At 42.6% G+C, this 27,296-nt stretch overlaps 1 protein-coding gene across 38 annotated transcripts in view; it reads right to left on the bottom strand.

The window, feature by feature from the left end:
• SYNRG (synergin gamma) overlaps nucleotides 1–27,296 on the bottom strand; it is an 89,511-nt gene that overhangs the window by 1,284 nt on the left and 60,931 nt on the right. For 9 of the 38 annotated variants that reach the window (XM_054456864.2, XM_063655496.1, XM_054456861.2 and 6 more), the window contains 6 exons: nucleotides 22,303–22,896; nucleotides 20,710–20,873; nucleotides 19,522–19,575; nucleotides 18,654–18,750; nucleotides 16,318–16,466; nucleotides 807–917 (listed from right to left, as the gene is read on the bottom strand). In XM_054456864.2, coding sequence (XP_054312839.2) covers nucleotides 807–917; nucleotides 16,318–16,466; nucleotides 18,654–18,750; nucleotides 19,522–19,575; nucleotides 20,710–20,873; nucleotides 22,303–22,896 — 1,169 coding nt within the window. Of the gene's footprint in view, nucleotides 1–447; nucleotides 484–806; nucleotides 918–16,317; nucleotides 16,467–18,653; nucleotides 18,751–19,521; nucleotides 19,576–20,709; nucleotides 20,874–22,302; nucleotides 22,897–27,296 lie in introns of all 38 variants that reach the window. The other 29 variants (XM_054456858.2, XM_063655479.1, XM_063655478.1 and 26 more) reach the window with 5 other exon arrangements.

Raw genomic sequence — 27,296 nt, 5'->3', positions numbered from 1 at the left:
ATGGAAAAGTAGAGTCCAAACCTCAACCACTTCCTGGGGTTAGTTTGCTAATATGCACTGCAAATAAACAAAACTCTAAAACCCAATTTGCTGCTTGTCTGTTAAAATGGCTACATGGCTACATCCTGAAGCTCTTTGATCTCCATCTGTGTGTCACTACAACTTCCAGGCTTCCAGAAGTTGCTCATTCTGTCACCCCATTCATCACAGAGAAAGATAACTGCAACACCAGAAGCCAATTATGTGAAATAAGCATGCAAATAAGACAGAAGTGGACCCACACAGACACATTAGGAGACTCCATCAAACATTATGGGAACAAAACTGACTCAGTGAAGGATTCATGATTGGAACAGTTCAGGATGGCAACGGATGGAATCATCCAATTTGCCCTCCACACTCAAAATTAAAATGGAGATGCTAAGATAAGGTGTAACTAGTTCATACTTTTTTAGGATGTTCTTCTGCAGGCTTCTCTTCTTTCTGAAATAACGTTGAAACCATAGGTCAACAACATTCCCAGAGCAGGGCCTCTTGCCTCCAAACACATCCTTACAGGTTCACCCTTTTCTCCTCACCTCCCCACTGTGCACAGGGTGCTGCAGGCATGAGAGCCGCGTCCATTCCCTCCACAGCTCCCCCGCCGCCCTCTCGAGGGAATGTGTCTGCTCCTACCATCAGCTTTTAGGACTTGACAAAACCCCCACCCCTGGTCACAAACTTTGCAGTAAAGTGGGCCAGATGAGGTTGTCCAGAGTCACGTTAGGGAATCCCTTTGCCGTCTACAAGGAGGCTGCGTGACTTACCCGGCTCCTCGAGTCCACATTCAAGAGGCACACTCCACAGGCAAGTTCCTGAGCATTTTTAATCCCAGGCCGTAGCATACAGGAGGAAAAATCCAGCGAGTTTTCATCTGGCTGTGAGGATGACAAGACAAATGGGTAAGAAGTCCAGCAAGTCCACACGCTGTTCGCTTCACTCCCTCATCACTCACCCTCAGTAGGACTAGCGGCAAGTACTCTAACACCACCACTACAAGAATTTAACTTCCCACATATCCACTGGGAACCCATCATGGTTCCGGGTGCTAGGAAGGCCGGCACCAGGACAACACGCCCTCTGTCCTCTGAGAACTCAGTCTCGGGTGGGCGCCAGGGGAGCCAGTGCAGTGCCATGAGTCCTGGGTGTGCTTACTTGGGGGAAGTCCTGAGGCCAGGGCACAAGGAAGCAGCACTTAGCCCAACCCCAGGATGATGGGGCCTGAAGCCAGAGACTGCTTCCTAGAACTTTTTCTTTCTCTTTTTTTTTTTTTTGAGACAGAGTCTCACTCTGTCGCCCAGGCTGGAGTGCAATGGTGTGATCTCGGCTCACAGCAACCTCCGCCTCCTGGGTTCAAGCGATTCTCCTGCCTCAGCCTTCTGAGTAGCTGGGATTACAGGTGCGCCACCACGCCCGGTTAATTTTGTATTTTTAGTAGAGACAGGGCTTCACCATGTTGGTCAGGCTGGTCTTGAACTCCTGATTTCAGGTGATCCACCCGCCTCAGCCTCCCAAAGTGGTGGGATTACAGGCATAAGCCACCGTGCCTGGCCTGCTTCCTAGAACTTAGAATCACCTTGGCTGAGTGTAGATGGGAGCTGCTAGGTGAAGGGGACAGGGTTGGGTGAGGTAGGGGAGGGAAAGATATTCTATGCAGAACAAGCAGCACAGGCAAAGGCCTCTGAGCTAAAGATGGGGTATGGGAAGGAATCTAGAGGGTGGGGGCAGAGCCCAGGAAAAGAGGAGATGAAGCCGCAGCATGAGGACTTCAAGGAAGATAAGGAGCATCCTGGAAGCCACTAAGGGTTCCAACTGGATCACGACAGGCCCAGGTTCGTATTATTGACAGATCCCTCTCGCTACAGTATAGGCAATGAATTGGGGGTGGCAATCCTCAGAGCGTAGGCCTCAGCCAGAAGTCTGTTGTAGCAGTCCTGGAGACAGATACCGATGGTCAGAATGAAGGCAGCAGCGGTGGGGAATGGAGAGAAATGGGCACGTGAAAGAGATGCCGAGGCAGGAGAATGAGTAGGCCTGGGTGACCTGCTGGATGGGAGAGGTTGGGGGACCCGGGCAGCTGAGAGGATTCACCATAAGAAGACATGTGAGAGAAGGACCAGGTTTGAGGATGGAAGCTGAGGAGAAGAGTTCAGTTTGGTCCAAAAGGAGCTGGAGCTGCCTGTGGGACAGCGAAGGCCACATGCTATATAAGCAGGCGGTTGGATACACATACAGGCCTACTGCTTGTGGAGAGATCTGAAAGTCACCAGCTAAAGACCATAAATAGAACAACAGCTAATATGCCCTTACTTTGCCAAGCACTATACTAAGCTCTTTACATGCATTATCTAATTCACTCCACACACACACACACAAACACACACACACACACACACACACACAATGGTTAAAAGGGTAGGTCGCAATCTTGGAAAGCTGTCCAGTCACTTTGTTGCTCAGACTGGAGTACAGTGGCGTGATCACAGCTCACCGCAGCCTTGACTTCCTGGGCTCAAGAGATCCTCCCACCTCAGCCTCTCAAATAGCTGGAGCCGCATGTGCGTGCCACCATGCCCAGCTAATTTTTTGATTTTTTGTAAAGATGATTATCTCCCTATGTTGCCCAGGCTGATCCTGAACTCCTGGGCTCAAGTGATCCTCCCAAAGTGGTGGATTTACAGGCATGAGCCACTGTGCCCGGCCCCACAGCACACTTTTATTTATTTATTTTGAGACAGGGTCTCACTCTGTTGCCCAGGCTGGAGTGTGGTGGTGTCATCTTGGCTCACTGCAGCCTCCACCTCCTGGGCTCAAGCAATCTTCCCGCCTCAGCCTCCTGAGTAGCTGGGACTACAGGTGTGCATCACCATGCCCAGCTAACACATTTTTTTTTTTTTTTTTTTTTTTGAGATGGAGTCTTGCTCTGTAGCCCAGGCTGGAGTGCAGTGGCGCAATCTCGGCTCACAGCAACTTCCACCTCCTGGGTTCAAGAGATTCTTCTGCCTCAGCCTCCCAAGTAGCTGGGACTATAGGCGTGCACCACCACACCTGGCTAATTTTTGTATTTTTAGTAGAGATGCGGTTTCACCATATTAGCCAGGCTGGTCTTGAACTCCTGACCTCGTGATCTGTCCACCTTGGCCTCCCAAAGTGCTGGGATTACAGGTGTGAGCCACTGTGCCTGGCCACACACTTTTAAGTTTAATCTGCACTAATAACATTTTCTCCATCACTTTTTAGCACTGAGGAAATCCCTCAGGCCTGACCAAACAGGGACAGTTGGTTGCCCTGTGATAGACATAAATAACCCTGAAAGCTAGACAATAGTAAAATTTAAGAACTAGAACGTTTTAAGTATTTATTACCACTATTTTTAATATAATATATTCAACTGCAAGTTTATATCATTTGTGTTTGTTTTGTCTTGCTTTTGAGATAGTCTCACTCTGTCACCCAGGGTGGAGTGCAGGGGTGTGCGTGATCATGGCTCACTGCAGGCTCAAACTCTTGGGATCAAGCAATCCTTTTGCCTCAGCCTCCTGAGTAGCTGGGACTACAGGTGTGTGCCACTACACCTGGCTACTTTTCATTTTTAGTAGAGATGAGGTCTCGCTATGTTGCCCAGGCTGGTCTAGAACTTCTGGCCTCAAGCGATCCTCCCACCTCAGCCTCCCAAAGTGTTGGGATTAGAGGCATGAGCCACTGCACCCAGTCTTCATTTAATTTTTAGTAATAACCATGTTTAACAACTGGCTTATAAAATTCCTGAACATTTAACGATCAACTCTTGCAAGCCAGTAAGAACTGGATCTAACACACTAGTGTGACAGAATGGAATCTCAGGTGGGAACCTAGAAGTTGAGGAGTTCCTCTCAGAGGGCTTATCCTCACTCTAAAGCGGGAGGTGAGATCATCAGCTGTGTCTGAAATAGCAGTAGCCTTGCAAGCTCCAAGCAGCAAACTCTGGTGGTGTGATTGTCTCCACCAGCACACAGTGGGCCAAGGTCAGGGAGAAGGTGGATGGCTGCACTGATTCCAGTTGGGTTCGGTCTAATGAGGATGACTGAAGGGAGTGAGGAGGGATGCCCCATGCACCGTGGAGAGTAAGGAGGTGAGAAAAGAAGTGAAGACAGAAGAGAGCTGATAGGAACACAGTAAGAGACAACATCCTGTCTTGAAAACCAAAAACAAGAGCAGTGCCAGTGAAGAGTGAGACAACGGGAGGGTTGCCAATCTGGACTCAGGAAGTTCGATGTCGGGGTTCGAGATTGCACAGGCGCTGCACAGTGTTTGCTAACACAGCCCATCGTGGTGATGCCAGTGGGTGGCTGAAGTGCAGGGGAAGCGAGGGCTCTGCGGTCCAGGCAGTCAAGCATCTGGGAGCCTGGCATGGCAGTTGGTTTGTCTTCATGGATACTGAGGTGACCCAGGATGATGGCAAATTCCTGCCAAATTAACAGCTACATTTCCCATAGTTTTTCCAGTCTGAACCACTGAGGAGTTTCCACGTCGTTTTTGAGCAACAAAGCAAAATTATATGATCCGTATTTTTCCTCGCCAGAAAAAAAAAAAGATTTCTCCTTATAAAAATGTGTAGATTATGTATGATGTTCCCTGTTCCTTTCTGATTTGAAATAATAAACCATGAACTAGCTCCGCAAACCTTTCTTAAACACATTTGAGCTAGATCCACTGAGATCACAGCAGGGGAAGGAAGAACACACGGTTTTCAAAGAAGAAAAGGTGAGGTGTGTGTTTCAACTGTGTACAAAAGGACTCTGGTGTAGGTGATCAAAGTAAACTTCCATGGCCTCAGCCAAGTCATAGGATATTTTTTCTTTTCTCTCTTTTCTTTTGTAGTGCAACCGTGGTCACTCTGGTGAAATGTAGAAGAGGCTGGCGCTAACACTTGTTTGTTCTGCAGTCAGTCATCTGTCAAATGGTAACTATTTCACTTGCCCTAAACCGCTCTCCCATCTCTATGTATCTCAGATGGACATAAAACATGCTCTGGAAGTGAAAAAATAGTCCATATGATTATCACAATTATTCACTTTGACCAACTCTTAGCAAGCTTTTAAAAGAGGCTAAAACATAGTATCACCTCTGTAATCTACATTATAGATAGTCATCATGTTACTGAATCAGGGCTATTTGAGAAATAATTAGAATCTGGGAGAACTCTGAATCCTGAAATCAAGCAAATTAATAGAAGCCCCTTAATATCTGTTTACCAAAGCATAAGGAAAGCAAATGAAAAGATCATACTGTAATCGCCAATGAAAACCATAAGGCTCTGCATAAATGACCCTGTGATCAAATTACACTTTCAGCTGACAAAATTAACCTTCTTAAGTACACATGTATAAACAGGGTGTTTATTGTAGTGTAATAATAACAGTTTGGCACCAATCGTATAAGGTAACAGTTTGGCTGTCATCATATAAGAAGGTATGCCCTCTACAAGTCACCTTAAATGGATCATCTCCTTATTTGGCAAGTATTTCATGCATTTAGTAAAGATTTTAAAAAATATATACATATTATATATGGCCTACTGACACTGATAAGTCCCAGTGTCAGACTGAGATATATAATCCTGAATCTTTAGCCTACAATAAACTGCTACAATGGTGTCCAGGAAGATCCTTATTAAGGAAGAAGACTTTGGTAGTAATTAGTGTTCTTCATCAATAATCTTTCTCCTTTTTATGGAATGGTAGGAGGGGCCTTCCCTGCCCCTTTTTCAACCAGGCATTGGCCTGTAACTTCCCATAGTCAATAACTAAGCGAAAGTCACATGTAGGCCGGGTGCATGGTGGCTCACACCTGTAACTCCAGCACTTTGGGAGGCCGAGGTAGGTGGATCACCTGAGGTCAGGAGTTCAAGACCAGCCTGGCCAACACGGCAAAGCCCTGTCTCTACTAAAAATACAAAAAAATGCCAGGAGTGGTGGCTCGCACCTGTAATCTCAGCACTTTGGGAGGCCAAGGCGGGGGGGGGGGGGGGATAACGAGGTCAGGCCTTGGAGACCAGCCTGGCCAACATGGTGAAACCCCGTCTCTACTAAAAATACAAAAATTAGCCAGGTGTGGTGGCGCTTGCCTGTAATCCCAGCTATTCAGGAGGCTGAGGCAGGAGAACTGCTTGAACCCGGGAGGTGGAGGTTGCAGTGAGCCGAGATTGCATCACTGCACTCCAGCCTGGGCGACAGAGCGAGACTCTGTCTCAAAAACAAAACAAAACAATTAGCCGGGCGTGGTGGCGGGCGCCTGTAATCCCAGCTATTTGGGAGGCTGAGGCAGAAGAATAGCTTGAACCCAAGAGGTGGAGGCTGCAGTGAGCTGAGATTGCACCACTGCACTCCAGCCTGGGCGACAGAGGAAGATGCCATCTCAAAAAAAAAAAAAAAAAAAAAAAGAGTGTCACCTCTGGGAGGAAGCCTTTAAGACCAATGTGCTATTTCTCATGTTTCCTTGACACTCCCATGGTGACCAGCTATGTTCCACATGGTGGAGGCTCTGTCAACCTGGGTCACTGGGTAAGGACATGGCACAGAGCCCCCCACCAACTTGAGATGGACATATAGCCTGAGCAAGAAATAAAGCTTTGCTTTTGCTAAGATGGAAGAAGGTATTTGTTACTGAAGCATAACCTAGTCTAATTTGACTGATACAAAGGATGATCTAGACACAGGTTCCATAGGCAATTATAAAGTTTTGGTATTTGCTTGGTTACAATGTCTTGTATAATCTTTCCTATTGCTGCTTAACAAAGCACAAACTTAATGGCTTAAAACAACATAAATGTATCCTCTTACAGTTGTGGATTTCAGAAGTCTAAAATGGGTGAGCAGGACTGCATTCCTTCTGGGAGTTCTAGGGGAAAATCTGTTTCCTTGCCTTTTCTAGCTTCTAGGGACGGCCTCTGCATTCCCTGGCTTGTGGTCCCATCTTCAAAGCCAGCAGGTAGCATCTGCCACTCTCTTCTTCTCTCTGCTTCTGTTGTCACATCACTTTTTCTCACTCTTCCCCTCCTACCTTCCCTAGGATCCATGTGATGACATTGGGGTCACCTGGATAATCCAGGATACCTTCCCCAAAGAAAGACCTTTAACTTAATCCCATTTGCAAAGGTAACATATTGACAAGTTCCTGGGACATGGGTAGCTTTGAGGGGGCCATCATTCTGTCTACCACAGCTGCCTTCTGTCAACTGAGGACAGCCATGCAGAGACATAGTGAAGATCCTGTCTCTAAAACATTGTGCAGACTGGCAGGACGACAAAAATGCTATCATCATTGAAAATAAACTGTTCTCCTGATATGTCACAGCAATAGGAAATAAGGACTCTGAAATTCACTGGTCAATTTCACATTGAAAGGAAGTAATAAAGAATTCATATTTCACTGAGGTGAATAGTGGAATCAGAGAGCCTGTGTGATTGCCAATGGACTAAAATTCAGGCGAATAACAACCTTTTCTCTTCTCTTAAATTTTATATGGCAAAAATCGATTAATTTTCCAGGACAGAATTCTCTGTTTGTTCCAAACCTACTGAACTTCAACCCACTTCACAAGATAAAACCTTAGATGACAAGTCACTTAGGGAGCCAACCTCAGAGTGCATCACATCTCACTAAACCAGGTGAGTTTTACCTCTTAAGAAGCAGGTCTTCAGTCTGTGCCCGGAGGAGACATGCGCTTCTACCACAAGAGGGAGTCTTAGTCCACGGATAAAGAGTATTAAAGAGAAAGAGAGCATAAAGCTTTGCCAGTACAGTCAGCCCTCGGTATCCATGGGTTCCACATCTGTGGGTTCAACCAACCTCAGATCAAAAATATTCGGAGGAAAAAATAGAAAAAAACAAAAATGATACAAATAAAAAAATCCAATACAGTATAACTATTTACACAGCATTTACACTGTATTAGGTATTATAAGTAATCTGGAGATTCTTTAAAATACACAGGAAGATGTGCATAGGTTATATGCAAATCCTATGCCATTTCTTATCAGGAACTTGAATGTCTGCAGATTTTTATATCCAGAAATTGGGGATGTCCTGGAACCAATTCCCCTCCATGGATAGGGGAATGACTGTGTCATTTCCAGCTTAAATAAACATCAAGGAGCCACAATTTGGAGTTGAAGACTGTGTACCCTGCCTTCCTCAGCCCAAGCATGACTACTGTGATCCTGCACTACATTCTGTGGCTTTCACTGGAGAAAGCGATGCAGCTGTCTTCCGACAGGAACAGCCTCACAGGGTCTTCATGGGAAGAAATAAGTCATTTTCAGTAACTTAAAAGCTGGAAGTAACACAGAGTAGGAAGAAGAATGGATTCTGAAATGATACAGATTCAAATCACAGACTTGTCAGTTTCAGTCAAGTTTCATCTCAAAGCCCTAATGTCTTTACCTGTAAAAGTGATCATTATACTTCTAGAATATAATCTAGCTTCTAGAGACGGCCTCTGCACTTCTTGGCTTGTAGTCCTATCTTCAAAGCCAGCAGGTAGCATCTGCCACTTTCTTCTTCTCTCTGCTTCTGTTGTCACATCACTTTCTCCCACTCTTCCCCTCCTACCTTCCCTTTATAAGGACTCATCATGTGACGACATGGGGTTACCAGGATTAAATTAGAATGAATGTAAAGCATATAGCACAAGGACTGGCAGGCCCTAGGTGCAACATATTAATAAATGGTAACCAGAAGTAGTAGTAGTAATAATAGTAATAGTAATAGTAGTAGTATGGAATCAAAGGGCCTCACTGTGGCAATATAGTTCATTTAGGAAGTCATTTACCTGAAATGAAGCAATAGTGTTAAGCATTAAAAGCTTCCCATAAAACCTCAATCATCCCTCTTTCTAATAATGATTTCTCCGCTTTGAGCGTCTAATCCAGAGTCCTGGGAGTTTGTATAGTTTTGTTACAAATGATTTGAACTACATAGACGTTGGTTTATGTCATTTACATTTATGCAGCTATTCTTATCAGTTCTGCTAGAGTAAAGGCTTCTTCATGACAAGTAACACCTTACACTATTTCTGTGGAATGTGTGCTATTCCTCATGCAGTGGGCAACTCAAGTTTCACAGACAGAGGACACATCTAGCAGTTATCAAGGGTACAATGACATGGTATAATCTGGGCAAAGAATGATTGTTGTTCTGTCACGGCTAACCTAGTGAAAAAAGCAATTATAACGGAAAGCACATGGGTAATTAGAGAAATGAATACTCTGGTGTTCAGGTTCAATTTACAATACATTCCTGTGTTGTCAAGTTGGAAGATTAATTCATCTCTATACCCTTACCTGGTGTCTTAAAAAACAAAAGTTAGGTAAAAACCACTCTTTAGCATCTAGACACTGATGCTAGAAAAGGATGCTTAGAATGGGAGTCAGGGAAGGGCATAAATGCCCAGCCCTTTTCTCCATTTACCTCACATTTGTTTACACTAAAGGAGTAAGAGCCACCATATGTGAACAGGGCAACGCTCCAGGTTAGATGGGCCCCAAACCCAATAGGCTTTCTTCAAAATAACAAAATCAAATTCCAAGGTCTCTTTAAAAAGGTCTGGACAAAACTAATCCGTGGTATAAAAAAAAAAAATCACACCAGGGATTATATCTGAGTAGGGTGATGATTAGGAAGGTGCATAAGAAAACTTCTGGAATGATGGAGTAGTCTATATCTTGATAGAGGCATGGGTTATATGAGGGTATGGATTTTTCAAAACTCATTGAGTGGTACAACCAAGACTTTTGCATCTTATTGTATATATATATATATATATATATAATATATATATATATATTTTATCAAAAGAAAAAGAAAAGGTGTGGAGGGGTGTTCAGAGTCTAGAAGGTGCAGCTGTAGCAAGCTTGTAGCCACAGGAGCTTGGGAAAAGGTACAAAAATGAAACTGGCTTGCACTTCACCTGGTGAGAGGAGCTACCTCAAGAAGTAAACGCACAGCAGCAACCTAGGAATCTCCCCACTTATCCTTTCCCCCAAATTCACAAGCTTGGCAAGTACGCCTGGTGTCTGTGATACCTTTTCTTCTAAGAGCTCATGGTAAGGAGAGAGATGCTTTGTAATCACAGTTATCTTTTCCCAGCAGCACTAGGAGAGAAGAGATGGGTGGCTGATTTGGGGGATGTATAGAAATCTAGTTTTCAAGTGTTAACTGCAATAAGAACTGATTGCCACCCAAACAAAGAATGTTAAAATCCAAATGTAAAGAAGGAGGCTTTTAAGTTACTCTACAGTCCTGGTATATATATATATATATATATATACAAGGGCAATGTGCAGAAAAGAACTCGACTGTTTATAACAAGTTGCTGCCAGAAAAGACTCCTGGTGTTTGAACTCATTAACCTTGATACTAAAATCAACCCACTCCCCCTGACAAAAACTTTAGTACTTCTCTGGTTTTACCCACCCAACCTGTCCATCTCAAGGAGGCCACAAAGAATAGAGGTTGAGAAAGTTGACTTCTGACTTTCAGAATAAACCCAGGCCTCACCAGTATCTCTGTGCTTCAGTTTCTTCATCTGTAAAAGGGGAGAATAAAAGTAGCTACTCCTATGATGATATTCAGGCTTAATCTGCTCCATATTAGGACAAAGTCAGGAAGCGGCAGGTGGGTGAATTAGGAAAGACGCAGACACATACTGATCTCCAGGTTCACAAATGGTGACACATCCTTCTCTACCCCACAGCTTCACAGGCACCCTCGGCACATATCACTAGCCAATCAATTTCATTAGTAGCTGGAGCTCAGGAAGTAAATGCAGAGTTTAATGCATTTCTCTGATCCAGAGGATAATGAACTGAATTCCAGAAGCTCAAAGAAAATTGAAGGACTGCAGTAAACCCGTGCTTTTTCTCCCAAGTTCCTTGGATTAGTCATCGTAACGGTTAACCAATCCATTAAGGACAGAACTGGAAGACTCTCATTCAGACCCCAAGAATTCTGCCTCTCTGAATGTAAATAGAGAAATAGAGGATAAGTAGTAAACTACCCCCATTCCTTCTCCCCAGCTTCTGTTCGCAGTATTCTGATTCAGCTGCCTTTTAGGGGCAGTGGTGTGTGGTACTATACTCCTCCTTAGTCAGGTGGACTGTCAGGACAAAAAATATATGGTAGCTTGGGCATGATTCTCCTCTGCTTCAGGAGAGGATGACGGCAGGGTAAAGATGTCAGGTTGCCATGCAGATTTACTGCAATTAAAGTCCCTAAAGTAGTCTGGGCGTGGTGGCTCACACCTGTAATCCCAGCCCTTTGGGAGGTTGAGGTAAGAAGACTGCTTGAGGTCAAGAGTTTGCGACCAGCCTGGGCAACATAGTGAGGCCCTGTCCCCACCAAGCCAGGCATGGTGGTACATGCCTGTAGTCCCAGCTATGGGAGGTTGAGATGGAAGGATCACTTGAGCCTGGGAGTTCAAGGCTGTAGTGAGCCGTGATTGTGCCACTGCACTCCAGCCTGGGTGACAGTGTGAGACCCTGTCTCTAAACAATAAATAAACAGGTAAATAAATAAAATTCAGTTTTGAGAACTTGATAATCTATCACTACAATGGAAAGGAGAAGTGGGCAAGGGTAACAAGGGCTATATCTACAGGGAGGGTTTGTGCAAGTGAATGAAGGGTAATGATACATTTCTCCTACCAGAGTAAAAACACTTGTTTTTCCATTATAAATGCAACAAATGCTATCAAAAGAAAGTTGAAAAAATGAAAAAACTAAAAGAATATTTAAAAATCCAGGGTTTTGGCTGGACACAGTGGCTCATGCCTGTAATCCCAGCACTTTGGGAGGCCGAGGTGAATGGATTCCTTGAGCCCAAGGAGTTTGAGACCAGCCTGAGCAACATGGCAAAACCCTGTCTTTACAAAAAATACAAAAACATTGGCTGGGCTTGGTGGTGTGCACCTGTGGTCCCAGCTACTCAGAAGGCTGAGGTGGGAGAATTGCTAGAGCCCAGGAGGTCAAGGCTGCTGTGAACTGTGATCACGTCTTTGTACTCCAGCATGGGTGACAGAGGGAGACCCTGTCTAAAAAAGAAAAAAAAAAAAAAAAATCCAGTGTCTCATCACCCAGACACATCCCTAATATCATTTTGGCAGATTTCCTTCAAGCCCTGTAGTAACAGTTCTGTGTCATTCAAACTTCATGCTCCTTTACAAAATGGCTGTGTAAGATCCTGGGGTAAAGATTCACCACAATTTACTTAACCAATCCTCTAGATTCGGACTTTCAGGTTGTCTCTAATTTTTCACGTTTACAAAGAACAACTTTGTGCACTTAACTTGCTTCTTTCTGTGAATTCATATTTAGAATCGCTGCCTTAGGACATTTTCTCAGAATTGGAATTACTGAGTCAGCTACTCTGAATGCATATTAAGTCCTTTAATTCATTCAACTTTTACCGAGTGTTTACTGAATGTTTACATAGTGCCTGGCACTGTGCTCAGATAAAGAAGAAAAGATGAAAAACGCAGTCTTGATCTCTATCTTCAAGAAGTTCACAGTCAGGGAGAAAGCATGGTGCCAAACTTCTCTTTCCATAGGTGATTCCGCCCTACAGTATACAGTCCACATTTTACCACATCAACACTACTAGTATTCAAACAAACAGACCATACAAAAATTGGGCTTAACTTTAGTAGGCAGGCCAGGCATGGTGGCTCACGCCTGTAACGCCTCTAGCACTTTGGGAGGCAGAGGTGGGTGAATTACTTGAGGCCAGGAGTTCGAGACCAGCCTGGCCAACAGGGTGAAACCCTGTCTCTACTAAAAATACAAAAACTAGCCGGGCGTGGTGGCACGCGCCTGTAATCCCAACTATTTGGGAGGCTGAGGCATGAGAATTGCTTGAATCTGGGAGGCGGAGGTTGCAGTGAGCCGAGATCGCGCCATTGCACTCCAGCCTGGGCGACAGAGTGAGATCTGTCTCAAAAAAAAAAAAAAAAAAAAAAAAATTAGTAGGTAAAAAATGAAACCTTGTTTTAATTTGAATTAATGTTTACTGATTAATTGTACCTCCCCTTTTATGAATCACTTCACGTTTTTGCTCATAAGTTACTGGGATGTTGGTATATTTCTCGTTGATTTGTATGCTTCCTTTAAAGAGCAAAGACATGTGCCTGCCATCTGTATGCACTACTACACCTCCTAGTTTACAATTTAATCTATTTTTTCCACACTTAAAATGACTTCCACTCATACTTTGGAGTTATGCCATTTGGCCTATATTGAGAAATGTAATAAGAAACTACCCAATGAAAACTGTTGCTTTATTTACTGAAAGGATTTCTCTTTTTTCTGAAGGCAATGTTGATTATATTAGTTTCCTCTTTATGAGAACCCACAGAAGAAATTTCTTTTTGATATTAATATCAAGGCCAGACACAGTGGTTCATGCCTATAATCCCAACACTTTCGGGAGGCCAAGGTGAGTGGATCACTTGAGCCCAGGAGTTTGAGATCAGCCTGGCCAAAATGGTGAGACCCCGTCTCTACTAAAAATATAAAAATTAGCTGGGTGTGGTGGCGCATGCCTATAATCCCAGCTACTCAGTAGGCTGAGGCGCGAGAATCGCTTGAACCCAGGAGGTGGAGGTTGCAGTGAGCCGAGGTCACACCACTGCCCTCCAGCCTGGGTGACAGAGTGAGACTCTGTTTGAAAAAAAAAAAAAAAGAACAGTCTGGTAGAGGTATGCAGAATAGATTGCTAGGAGATTAAAAAAAAATGGAACCAGTAACCCTAGCTATGAGGTCAGAAGTTCAAAGGTGATAAGGGCTTGAATTAGTTAACAGATTTTTTTAAAAAAGATTTCTAATTTCATTATATTTTCTTTCTTTCTTTTCTTTTCCTTTTTTTTTTTTTGAGACAGAGTTTCACTCCTGTTGCCCAGGTTGGAGGGCAGTGGCGTGATCTCGGCTCACTGCAACCTCCGACTCCTGGGTTCAAGCAATTCTCCTGCCGCAGCCTCCCAAGTAGCTGGGATTAAAGGCATGCACCACCACACCCAGCTAATTTTGTATTTTTAGTACAGACGGGGTTGGTCAGGCTGGTTTCGAACTCCCGACCTCAGGTGATCCACCCACCTCGGCCTCCCAAAGTGCTGAGATTACAGGCATGAGCCACTAAGCCTGGCGTTCATTATATTTTCTAACAAAAAAAAAAATAAGGTTTCTAACTTCATTTTCTTTTCTTTTTTTTTTTTTTTTTTTGAGACAGAGTCTTGCTCTGTCACCTAGGCTGGAATGCAGTGGCATGATCTCGGCTCACTACAACCTCCATTTCCCGGGTTCAAGCAATTCTCCTGCCTCAGCCTCCTGAGTAGCGGGGACTACAGACACTCGCTACCATGGCCAGCTAATTTTTTGTTTGTTTGTTTGTTTTTTTAGTAGAGATGGGGTTTCACCATTTTGGCCAGGCTGGTCTCAAACTCCTGGCCTCAATTGATCTGCCCGCCTAGGCCTCCCAAAGTGCTGGGATTCAGGCATGAGCCACCACGCCCAGCCTAATTTCATCATATTTTCTAACTACTAATAATATGTAGGTTGTTATGAATTTTTGCCAAATGCAGTACATTTAAACTCCTGAATTTAGATTAAAAAATATATTTTTTAATCTATCTATCGACCTATAGACCGGGTTATGAGACTGGTTAATTTTTGTATTTTTGGTAGAGATGGAGTTTTGCCATGTTGTCCAGGCTGGTCTCAAACTCCTGGGCTCAAGTGATCTGCCCACCTCAGCCTCCCCAAAGTGCTGGGATGACAGGGGTGAGCCACTGCACCTGGCTGCTTGAATTTAGATTTTTAAAAGAATTTCATTATCACCAAGTAAACATAATTTTATCTCTTTTTTCAAATATTAATACTCCATTTCTTATTTCACTTGCCGGAACAGTATTTTTTTTTTTTTTAATTATCTATATACAATTTTAGGTTAGAAAATGAGAAGTGATTCAAGGGAACAGGAAAAAGTTTTGGAAATTACTTAAACTCTTAAGGACTTTAATATTACAAACCAGAAGCAACATGACAATGGTGAGAGGATGTGCTGCTGAAGACACGTTGTTGGGGTAGCTGGGTATCCACCTGGCTATCAGTTCAGAAAATCAGAACTGCTTCCTCCCACACAGCTGCAAACCCATTCAGATGGGTCGCAGAGTTCCATGTTAAAAAAAAAATTGGAATAGCATATTTATTCCAGCTGTGGAAGGAAGATAAACTTCTGACTATTGTGAAATAAAGGATATCATCAGAGACAAATTGAATAGGTATGAATATATAAAATAGTTTTGCCCAATGAAATGTAAAAAAGGGACAGTAATAGAGGAGGAAAAAAGCTGATAAAAGTTTACAACCTTATATATATGTATATAAATCTATTACAAATATGAAATATATAACGTCAATAACCATATTCCAAGGAATAAATGGTCAAATGGTCAAAAGAGTCCAATCCGTTTATACACAAAGGAAACAGAAATAGTAAATTGTCATTTGGAACACTGCAAAGCCTCTCATGAAATTAAAAAAAAATGTAAAAAATACCTTAGGGAATAATTGCATGCTTGTTAAATTAAGAAATTGATAGGACATAATGTAGAGAAATGTATCCATGTACTTACATATTTCTGGTAGCATTGCAACCAATACAAGCTATTTGGAAAGCCTTCTAATAAATGTAACAACAGCTACATATGCATGCATGCACCTGCGCAGACACACACACTGACCTCCCAGTCCACTTGGAGGAAATACATCCCCTCAAAGGAACAGTGATTTGTCTATTCAGAGAACTACTCATAACAGGGAAAAATGAAAATAACCCAAGAACCTAAAAAAAGAAGGGCTAAACAAACTACAGGATGGCAACATGAGGTATCATATAGCTTTTTGAAAGGACACAGATGGGGACATAAATAACTAGAAGTGCAAAGGGAGTATCTCAAACCACTGCTTTGCAAAACTTCCGTGTATTATGTGAATTAAGACAGGTGTAGCCAAAGTGAATGTTTTCCTATACTCTTTTTTTCCTTAGGTTCACTGGGCCTTGGAGAGATCAGAAGCCCACCTGGTACTGTTCAACTGACCACACACCTGTGATCTCCCTCCTTTAATATAACATGCTCCAGTTGGCACCTTCAGCCTCCAGTAAGTACCATCATAGGAATATACATTCTGCTTTACAACTTAGGTTTCTGGAAAGGAAAGCAACTGCTGAGTTGTCTCATGGGCTTACTGTGAGTGTGGCGAGTGACATGAAGCCGATTAGGTTATTCCATACTTTATCGATGTCCTTCAGCAACTGCTGGAGTTTCTCACTGCACACTGCAGTGGCTTTTATCCCCAGCTCCACACGCTTGGTTACCCTGTACACTTCAACAACACCTGACGGGATGAGAGAGCAGAGAGAGAGTGTTGGCAGTGGAGACACAGAGGAACCAGACAGGAGAGCATTATTGCTTGCTGATATCTGTTAGAAACAATGGGTATATCTGGACAGAGGTGTACTTACTATTCTTTGGGACCAATCCACTTCTCAATGCTGCTGTATAGCTTACTGGTAAGAGCATAGACGCTGCACTGCTTGGGTTCAAACCCCAGCTATGCCTCTTACTGGCTACGTGAACTTAGGCAAGTCACATAACCTCTCTGTACCTCAGTTTCCTCATCTGCGAAGTTGGGATGGTAACAGTAGCTCCTCCAAGGATGGTTGAGAGGATTAAATAGGGTAGTATGGTAAAAGGCTTGCAACAGTGCTTGGAGAATGGCAGGCACTATACAAGTTATTAGCTTTTGTTTTTTGGGAGGTTTATTTATGAGTCCATCTGTTTTAATCTGGGAAATCCCAATAAACTAGCTGAAAATGGGGACAGTAAAAATTTAAAAGAATCTAAATGTTAATAGCATCACAAAGTAATTAAGAAACATCTCACCCCTCTGAATCTGAAGGTCTTACAAACACTTTGACTTCACTTATCTTTATACACGTAACAGGATGCAGAACAGTTCTTTTCCTATGGTATCTAAATTGTGGTTGAACTCTTGAAGCAAGGATGAGAGGTGCTAAGTACCTCCACATTCTAAGGACAGGCACCAGACACATCCCTAACCCCTGCAATGTGACAGTCACCAAAGACATGACCCCGACCTCTCTAAGTGAACACTGGAGGAATTCCAGGGCATCTTCAGAGCAGGGCCTCAGCAGCCCTGTGTACAGCACTATGGCTTTTCTTCTTCCTTCCCCAAGAGAGGGGCAGAAATTACTGCCCACCCTAAGCCAAGTGAGGGGGCTTCTAAGAGAATCTTCCCTAGATACAAGGATACCAGGAGAAAAGACAGGTGCCCCATTTCCTGGTGGACATCTGCTTATGCAGAACTGTGCCTGTTTGAGCAAGAAAAGAAGACCCCGAGCGAGGTGGCAGGAGTAAGGCAAAGGCTACATCCCTTCACTATCCACTCATCCAGCAAATATTTTTGAGGGTTAACTATGTGCAAGACACTAGATTAAGTGTTGGGGACACACCAGTGAAAAAAACAGACCAAAATCCTTGCCTTCTTGGAGGTTCATTCTAGTGAAGGGAGACAGAGTAAAAACAACAAGTAGCTAGGCGCAGTGGCTCACGCCTGTGATCCCAGCACTTCGGGAGCCCAAGGTGGGTGGGTCGCTTGAGCTCAGGAGTTCGAGACCAGCTTGGGCAACATGGCGGAAACCTGTCTCTACAAAAACTACAAAAATTGGCTAGGCGCGTGGTGGCGTGCACCTGTGGTTCCAGCTACTTGGGAAGCTGAGGTAGGAGGATTGCTTGTGCCTGGGAGGTGGATGCTGCAGTGAGTCATAATCACATCACTACACTCCAACCTGGGTGACAGAGTGTGACCCTGTCTTAAAACAGAAAAGAAAAGAAAAGAATAATAAGTAACATATGTAAGAAATTAAAGGTAATAGGGTTAAGGAGAAAATCCAGGAGAAAATGGGATGGGAAGTGCCGGGGTAGGGAGAGAGGATACTCTTTGGAGAGATGTATGCTAGGAAAGATTTCACTCAGAAGCTGACATTTGAGCAAAGATTTGAAAAAGATTAGGGTCCAGTGTGTGTGGCTCTGGCCACGGGCCAAGCCTGAGCTTGGGGAAGGGAGGAACACCAAAGTGGACAGAGACTACACTTTCACGTTGGACTGACACATCGAACTGCTGCAGATGGCCAGGAGGTTAAGGACTCTGTGGTGTCATTAAGCGGTCGAGAGAAAGAATATAGAGTATGGTAAGGAACTGATGGGAGACAAGATGATTTTATTTTACTGCATCAGTAGTTCAGATTCTTTGATAAACCAGTAACACAGATATAATTTTACATTTTTGCTATTACGTATATAACAAGGATGAGGAAACTTAGCCATAGAGACTTAAGTCCAATAGTTTACTACCTGTAGCTTGAGTGTCTTACCCACAAATGCAGATGCTTCTTACTGAAGTCATACGTAACTTGAGAGATCTAGCTTAAAATAATTAAAGGGAAAATGGAAAATAATGCAAAGTGCCATCATTTTCAATAGTAAATATGAAAGAACATACCTAATAAATATTCCATGCCTTGAGCTGACTGAATTACTTCTGTGCAAACAGAACTACTGCTGATTCCATTTAAGGTATCATTTGCCTTCTTAATGACCTACAAGAAATGAAATCACATCACCTTACATAACTGAGAAAAGTCATTGCAAATCAATTTACTATTAGTAGAAAACCCAACCGAAAAGCCAGGAGGTGTGAAGAAATCTCATTTTATCCTTGAAGAAACAATCCTCCATTTCTTTAGAAGAGAAAATATGTTTTTTTCCTTTTGTTTTGTTTTATTTTGTTTTGAGGCGGAGTCTCGCTCTGTATCACAGGTTGGAGTGCAGTGGCAAGATCTTGGCTCACTGAACCCCTGACTCCCGGGTTCAAGTGATTCTCCTGCCTCAGTTTCCTGAGTAGCTGAGATTACAGGCACGTGCCACCACGTCTGGCTAATTTTTGCATTTTTAGTAGAGACAGGGTTTCACCATGTTGGTCAGGCTGGTCTCAAACTCCTGACCTCGTGATCCGCCCGCCTTGGCCTCCCAAAGTGCTGGGATTATAGGTGTTGAGCCACCGCACCCGGCCAAGACAGGTTCTTTAGCTTAAATATTATTTTGATTTAGTCAGAGTTAATGAAATCACTTTGTTATTTCTTAAACACAGTGACAGATGAGGGGATGACTGACACATGAGCCAGTCTGCTATTGTAAGTGTGAAAGAAGCCTCACCTAAGATGCATGACTTCCACAGAGTTACACTTTGCCCAGGGACATCCAAGTAAGGCTCTCCTGAAGTTTGCCTCTGTCAATTCAAATGAACCAAGAAGGCAAAAAGGCACAAGAGAGCACTCACATATGTGTGAACGTGAAGGTGACATACTCACATTCAGGGCACTCCCCAGGCATCTCTGCCATTCATATGCATATCTCTCATTTTCCTGTGAATTTGTTAAAAAGAACTGGGTTAAACACGCAAACCTGGAATCTTCTAATGATGACTCTGTCAATTCAAAGAGCTTGGAGGACTTTCCTTTTTATTACAATCACTCTAGTTCAAGCAGTTTATGTTTTCTTTTTGTTTTTGTTTTTGTTGAGATAGGGTCTTGCTCTGTTGCCCAGGCTGAAGTGCAGTGGCATGATTTCTGCTCACTGCACTGGACGCAAGCAATCCTCCCACCTCAGTCTCCAGAGCAGCTGGGACTATAGGCACACACCACCACGTGAGGCTAATTTTTGTATTTTTGGTAGAGGTGGGGTTTCACCATGTTGCTCAGGCTGGTCTCGAACTCCTGAGCTCAAGTGATCTGCCCGACTTGGTCTTCCAAAGTGCTGAGATTACAGGCATGAGCCACCATGCCCAGCTGCAGTTTATCTTTTTGAACTCACTAATAACTATGTTAAATTACTAATAAATGTAACTTCTGAGCACAGGACCTGTGAGTCTAAGGGACATGCTTTCCAGCAGCTTCCCCCTGTGAGTGTTGCCTCATTTGTTCCATCAGTAACAGTGTAAGCTTTTCTTCGAAGGCACTCAGCATGTAGCTATCTGGTACAGAAACTGCTATCAAGCCACTGGCTTTCCACTCCCCAGTTATAACGCTGTGTGGCTGTGCGTGAGGACGTGGCCCATGTGCACATGTAACAAGGAGTAGGGAAAGGTGGGAAGTTAAGTGTGTTGACCATAGGAGGAACATAGCGTGGCACTAAGATGCAGCAGACAGAAATAAAAAATTCAGAATATTTTCCCTGTCTCCTCTACGTTGAGGTTTCATGAAGACAATAAAGTCTAAGTGCTCAAGAAGAATTATACAAACACTGCCATCCTTGTGAAGTCCCATGAATAGTTTTGGTTTTAGGGTCACTGACTAGTTTCAGTGGGTGCCACACCTGGGAAATGTTTTTACCCAGGGCTAATGTTACCCTTGCCTCACTTTAATCACATAGTTTATGTCTGGTGCTTTGTGTCTTTCTGCCCCTCATTTTCCCCAAGTGAAAGCTGACAGCATTCTTTGTTGGGGCCCTGTGTGCTTGCTGGTCTGTTACCCACCCCCTGTAGAAAGCTCTCCTCTCACCTCCACCTCTCCCGTCAGGTCTTTGTACTTGTCTCGGATGACGGGCAGGGCGGGCTTCTCATTCAGAGTATTGGAACGGTCTCTGAAAGGCTGCTCCAAAGCCGGAGAAGGAGAAGAACGGCTTATTTCTTTATCACCGAGGCTCAAACTCCTCTTGTGTGATCCTGGGAGAAGGGGATAATATAGTCAAAGGTTTTGGCTACTTACCTTAGTTCAGGCAGAGGCTCTTCCTCGCTACCATAACCCTCTTCTTTTTTTTTTTTTTTTTTTTGAGACAGAGTCTTGCTCTGTCGCTCAGACTGGAGTACGGTGGTGTGATCTCGGCTCAGTGCAACCTCCGCCTCCTGGGTTCAAGCAATTCTCCTGCTTCAGCCTCCTGAGTAGCTGGGACTACAGGTGCGCACCGTCATGCCTGGCTAATTTTTGTATTTTTAGTAGATACACGGTTTCACTGTGTTGGCCAGGCTGGTCTTGAACTCCTGACCTCAAGTTATCTGCCTGCCTCCACCTCCCAAAGTGTTGAGATTACAGGTGTGAGCCACCGCACCCAGCCCACGACCCTCTTCTTCAGATGCTTATGTCATGAAGCATTCACAAACACATTCCTCATTCATTCTTTCTGGGAAGCTACATGTTAAATCCTTTCTACTGTTCTCTCTTGCCTGGTTTCCCTGCGTTTCGTTTTCAACATGACTCTTCTCTGATCTATCACAAGTCTTCCATAATGCTCAGTGCAGAATCAATGGAGTGGAGAACAAAAGCACCTTTCTAAATATCAGTATGTAAGAGTTGTGTGGCTTTTCCAGTCATTTGTTATGGATTTGTAACCGAGTTCCTTCACAGGCTCTCAATCCAGCTGAAATCAACGACCCCTCCTGTCAGGATGAGATTAAAGCAGAAGAGGCAAACTCAAATGCCTTCAGAGACCAGGCAAATAAAGTGAATAACTTAAGTAGGTCCGCTGAGACAGGAAGCGGTGGGGATTATAGCAGGAGAGAAAGAATGACCCACCTACAGGGAGCGGTGCTCTTCGGCTCCAGCTGCTTGTCAACATATGGGAGTGCAGACCTACTAGTGCCAGATATTATGACTTCTCAAGAAAAGTTGGAAATCCAGATTGGGAAATCTCATGTCTTTTAAATACTGGCAATTACTTCGTACTTAAAAATCTTTTGTGTGGGTCAATGTGATATGCAGGCTGGATGCAGATCCCCGGCCCCTACACTGCAACCTTTGGATTAAAAGACATTATCTGTGCCCAGGGAACATAAGCGGAGCTAATGTGCCTACAAGTGGCTCCAATCCATTTATCTGGCTCTTTTAACACAGCACACCTCTAACCAAATGAGCTAATGAGCAATACCTGCATGCTGTGCTTGTTTTTAGCCCATAAAGCAGTTATCTGAGGGATGCTGATTTTGACTCCAGTCTCAGAGAAATCTTTATTATAGCTATCTGTAATTGACCCTGATTTCAAAGATTAGAAAAATCTATTTCCTGCTAAACCAGGGAGCAACATTTTATTCTTAAGAACATCTAACATCTCAGTGGAAAAAAACCACAATAGTAAAATCTACCTTGGAAGCTACTCACCTTGAACAGAAAGGTCAAAGGTTGCCAGCTCACTTTTGATCATTTCTTCACTGGATTTCATTTTGCTTTGTGAAGTGGCTACTAAGAAGTCAAATTTGCTGATTTTGGGCTTTTCACTTTGAAACTCTCCAAAGTCATCTGAACATTCGTTGGGGGTTTCTTGAGAGGCGCCACTGGACGCTGGGCTGGGACACGTGGCCTCCTGGCTCCGTTCAGCCGTAGGCAGGTCCTGTCTTGTGAAATCTTTATAGTCTCTGTTTTCATATTCCTTTTGCTCACCAGTCTGAGGAATCGTGTCTTTAAAACTGGCAAAAGCTGGGAAGGTAGTCTCTGGAAGAGCATCTTCACTTGCAAAGGTCGTTACTTTGGAGAGAGATGTCATGGTGATATTTTCAGAGCTGCCAAATGAAGTCTCTTTCTTTTGAAGAATTGAGGTGGCTGAGGGGGATCCACTTCCTGCTGAGAGGACAAATGGAGAGAGTTTTCTGCCCTGAGTTGCATCATCCCTGTCTGACCAGTCATAGCTTGTAAGTGTGCTCACTGCAAAATTGCTACTGTAGCTTCCAAAAGCAGCATATTTTAAGTCCTCTATATCTGAAAGGGAAATAAGACCCCACAATTAGAGGCAAGCAATTTAGGCAAAATGCCCTAAACTCTGTAGAAGCAAAATGCCTAGCATATTTGATTAGTTTTATACTATGTTGAAATTAGCTAAATTTAGAGTTTGTACTAAAATTAAAAGAGTTGGGCTGTAAAATCTGATCTTAAAAAAACCCACATTAGCCTTGAGTTGGCATTTACATTTAGTTACCAAGAACCATTTTCTTTGGCTATAAAAATTACTAAAAAAAGATAGGAGGTTCATCTACCAATGTATACACTGTTTAAGATTAGGGTCATTTAATAAATTGTTCCCTTATCAACTTAAAAATATACTGATATTCCTTGCCTAAAACATGTCTCCCTTTATCTTGACTTTGTTGGAAAATGTGCCTTTAAAACATGGTCATGTGAAATGCACATGGCAAAATAATTAAAAGTTGACAGTTTCTCAAAACTAACATGAAAATAATGTCATCTAACTTTTAATCAATTATTAGGGTTTCTGTCATAATATTAGTAATTATTAGGATTTCTGTCTCAGGCAATGCCAAATATGAGATTTTAATCAAGCAATTACTTACCTAGTTGTTATTTTGGTCAAATTGGACGTCATATTGCTGTGATGAAGTATGAGGAAAGAAAATCAATCTGATCTACTTTAGCCCTTAAAAAATACAATAAAAAGATCTAGGTCCTGTTGGGCTCCACTTTTTCCTTCAACTATGTATCTACTCCCCATTTAAAAAAAAAAGGAAAGAAGAAAAAGAACTGCCGGGGCAGACGACTGATTTTACAAAGCATTCTTAATATACAGTTAAATAATTTAAGAGGTAGCATAAAACAGCATAAAGAATGTAGGTTTTTGATTTGGAAAGACCTGAGTTCAACTCTGCTGCCTACTATTTGTATGACACTAGGCAAATGATTGAACATTTCTGAACCTGAGTTTGCTTATCAGTAAAATGAGGAGAAGACCACGTACTTGGAAGGACTGTGTTATGACCATCAACCATGAGCATGTGTGTAAAAGGCCAGGTTGGTGCTTGGTGAGCAATACATAATAGCTAGTGTCTGCTCAGCATAGGTGCCACCAGCCTCAACTTGACAGTTAATTGCTGCTTTAGGGCCTACAGTGGAATTTCAAAGCAAAAATGAAAAGTCAACTCAGCATTTTAGTGGTGTTACTTGGAGAAAATTTTCTTGCTCATTTTCAAAAAGCAAAACCAGCCGAGACTGAATTAGGCTGGTGTGGAGAAGTGGGTTGATATGCATTTAGTTTCATTGTAGTCACTGTACATAAGGCAAGAAGGCCAAATACGAGACTCTCCCTCTGACAACCACATATGTGATTTACAAGGAAAGTGCTCAAAAGTTTTATGACCTAGATTTTCAGAACTAAGTCAATAAGTGAACCGACATGGAGTCATTCTTCTCTTTCATTCACAGCAATACTGCATAATTTATGAGGGGTAAGAGGCTCCTGACATTTCCATAGCTCTTCTAATGGTATAATCCAAATCTCTCTTTCTTTGAGCTGTTAGGAAAGGGGTACTAAGTTAACAATAAAAACAAAAAACACTAGTCGTACAAAAAAACAATCAGCAAAAAGCAAACAACTTTCACAGAACGATGGCACGTTTGAAAATTCTGTGGTGCAATGGTACCCTTCAAATGCGGTTTATAAAACAGAAGGAAAAAACGATTCAGGTGAAAAGTGGTTTTTTTTTTTAATTGATTTTTTGAGATGGAGTTTCACTCTTGTCACCCAGCCTGGAGTGCAATGGCGCGATCTCGGCTCACTACAACCTCTGCCTCCTGGGTTCAAGCGATTCTCCTGTCTCAGCCTCCCAATTAGTTGGGATTACAGGCACCCGCCACCACGCCCAGCTAGTTTTTGTATTTTGAGTAGAGACGGGGGTGTCACCATGTTGGCCAGGCTGGTCTTGAACTCCTGACCTCAGGTGATCCGCCCGTCTCGGCCTCCCAAAGTGCTGGAATTACAGGCGTGAGCGATTGTGCCTGGCCTCAGGTGAAAAATTTATAGTTTAGAATGAATGGAAAAGCCTTTAGCCCAAAGCTTTCTTGGTCTTTTGCTGTAGTGATTTTTTGTTTTCGTTTTTTTCCCCATGATTTAAAGGGACCAGAAGGTGTCCAGACTCAAATGAGATGAAATTCAATCGGGGGTGATGCAGTTAAATACAGGACTATTCTTGGAGAGATACATTCAGAAAAATGTTTCATAATACAGATATTTTTATTACTAGGCCCTACAAAAGCGTTTTGGGAAACTATATTAGGAATTGCTTCCAGAATCTTTCCTATTAAAAGGTTAGCAGGCCGGGCATCGTGGCTCACACCTGTAATCCCAGCACTTTGGGAGGCTAGGGCAGGTGAATCACCAGAGTTTAGGAGTTCGAGACCAGCCTGACCAACATGGAGAAACCCTGTCTCTACTAAAAATACAAAATTAGCTGTGCATGATGGTGCATGCCTGTAATTCCGGCTACTCAGGACGCTGAGGTAGGAGAATCACTTGAACCCGGGAGGCGGAGGTTGCGGTGAGCCGAGATCACGCCATTGCACTCCAGCCTGGGCAACAAGAGCGAAACTCCGTCCCAAAAAAAAAATAATAATAATAATAATTATAATTAGCTGGGCGTGGTGGCACGCACCTGTAATTCCAGCTACCCGGGAGGGTGAGGCAGGAGAATCTCTTGAATCAGGGAATCGGAGATTGCAGTAAGCCAAGATGGCGCCACTGCATTCCAGCCTGGCAACAGTTTGAGACTCTGTCTCAAAAAAAGGAGACAATTTCCCTAGAAGCAAATGACAAATTTAATGAAAAGTTAGCTCCAGTTCAAACACTGCAATCAAGATATTACTATGGTAATAAAAATATCTTTCTGTGCAATTATGCAACAAGAAAATGTCTTTTTTTAAAAAAACTAAAATGACTCATATAATCAGGTAAAAGGCATTACAGGGAATAAGGGATTGCCTAAGCTGAGGCATTTTTAAGCATTTTAAAAATTTCAGGAAATCTTATTTTTATTAAAAATGATACGCCTGTAACATCTTGCCTTTTGGAGCAACTCCCAGAAAAGACTAAATGAAAGACTAGGAAAGCAAATGAAAGACTTAAAAAGAAATATTTTATACTTAAAATGAAGAGTAAATATGCAAGAGTCACTAAAATCAAGCCTCAAAATTGAGTTTTAAATTTACTTTTGCTTATTTGTTGGCTATTATAGTGTGAAAAAGTAATTTCGTAAAGTGTAATTCATTTGAACACAAGTACTGATGGTACATAAGGAATGTGAGACAGAACACCGTGCCCCTAAACTTAGAATTTATAAACAATATAATTACAGGGGAGTATGTTCTGGCATAGCAAATATATGTAAACCATTTACTAAGAAAAATGTGGTACATCAGTTCATTGAAGGTAGCTTAAAGTAAGAAAATTCTTCATTTCCCCTGTTAATAGTTCTACATTTCTAAGCAGTCCAGTTATAGGTATTATTGTATAATGGTCTTAAAAATATTAAAGATTATGTAAGATCTACAACATAAGTGATAGAAAAAATGATGTGGAATAACCCACATTTTAGTTTGTAATCACTGAAGCTAGTATAGATGGGTTTTCAATTTCATAGCCAAATTCTGAAAATTGCAAGAGAAAAAGGAAAAAGAAAATGGAGAATGAATGCAATAAAATGAACAGAAAATCACTACTGTATTTCCAGTTCTGCTGCGAAACTCCTAGGCTGTGCTAGGCTGACTGCATTTGCATACAGATAATATGCCAAATTGTTGTTTTAATGCATACATCTGTTTGCAATCAGGGATGTCCTATTACAAAGGCCAAAGAAATAAATGTATACGATCTGTTTTCCATCGTGGATCTCAAATCAAAACACATATTTCTTGCTTATGCTGGCAAGTAACCCTATCAGTCTCTTCCATAACCTCTATTCAAATCTCTTTTGAATGGATGTTGTACATGAAAACAGGGTATTTTTTGGAACAAAGAATGTTGGCTGCTACTACAGGACACAGACGGCCAAGCTCATTCCCAGGGACATTTGCTAAAGCTGTAAGTATATGCCCAGGTGAGGAAGAGTTACTGGCTTTTGAAGGAGTCTGGAGAAAGAAGAAAGGAGATATATGTGCAAATTCCACTATTCTCATTTTATATAGCAATAAAAATGTTCATTGGACTAAGAAATATATTTTAATTTACAGTACTGATGTAATCTAAACTTCATTTATCAAAGCAAACCGTAAAATACTTGTACATTTCAGTTTCTCTCTACCCTGGGCCCTAATCTCCCTTAGTTCCTATTCTATCTTTGATCTGCCTATGAGATCAGTCATATTCATATTCTCTA

Source organism: Pongo pygmaeus, chromosome 19 (assembly GCF_028885625.2).
Source record: "Pongo pygmaeus isolate AG05252 chromosome 19, NHGRI_mPonPyg2-v2.0_pri, whole genome shotgun sequence".
NCBI lineage: Eukaryota > Metazoa > Chordata > Mammalia > Primates > Hominidae > Pongo > Pongo pygmaeus.
This window is presented reverse-complemented; position numbering and strand designations above follow the sequence as displayed.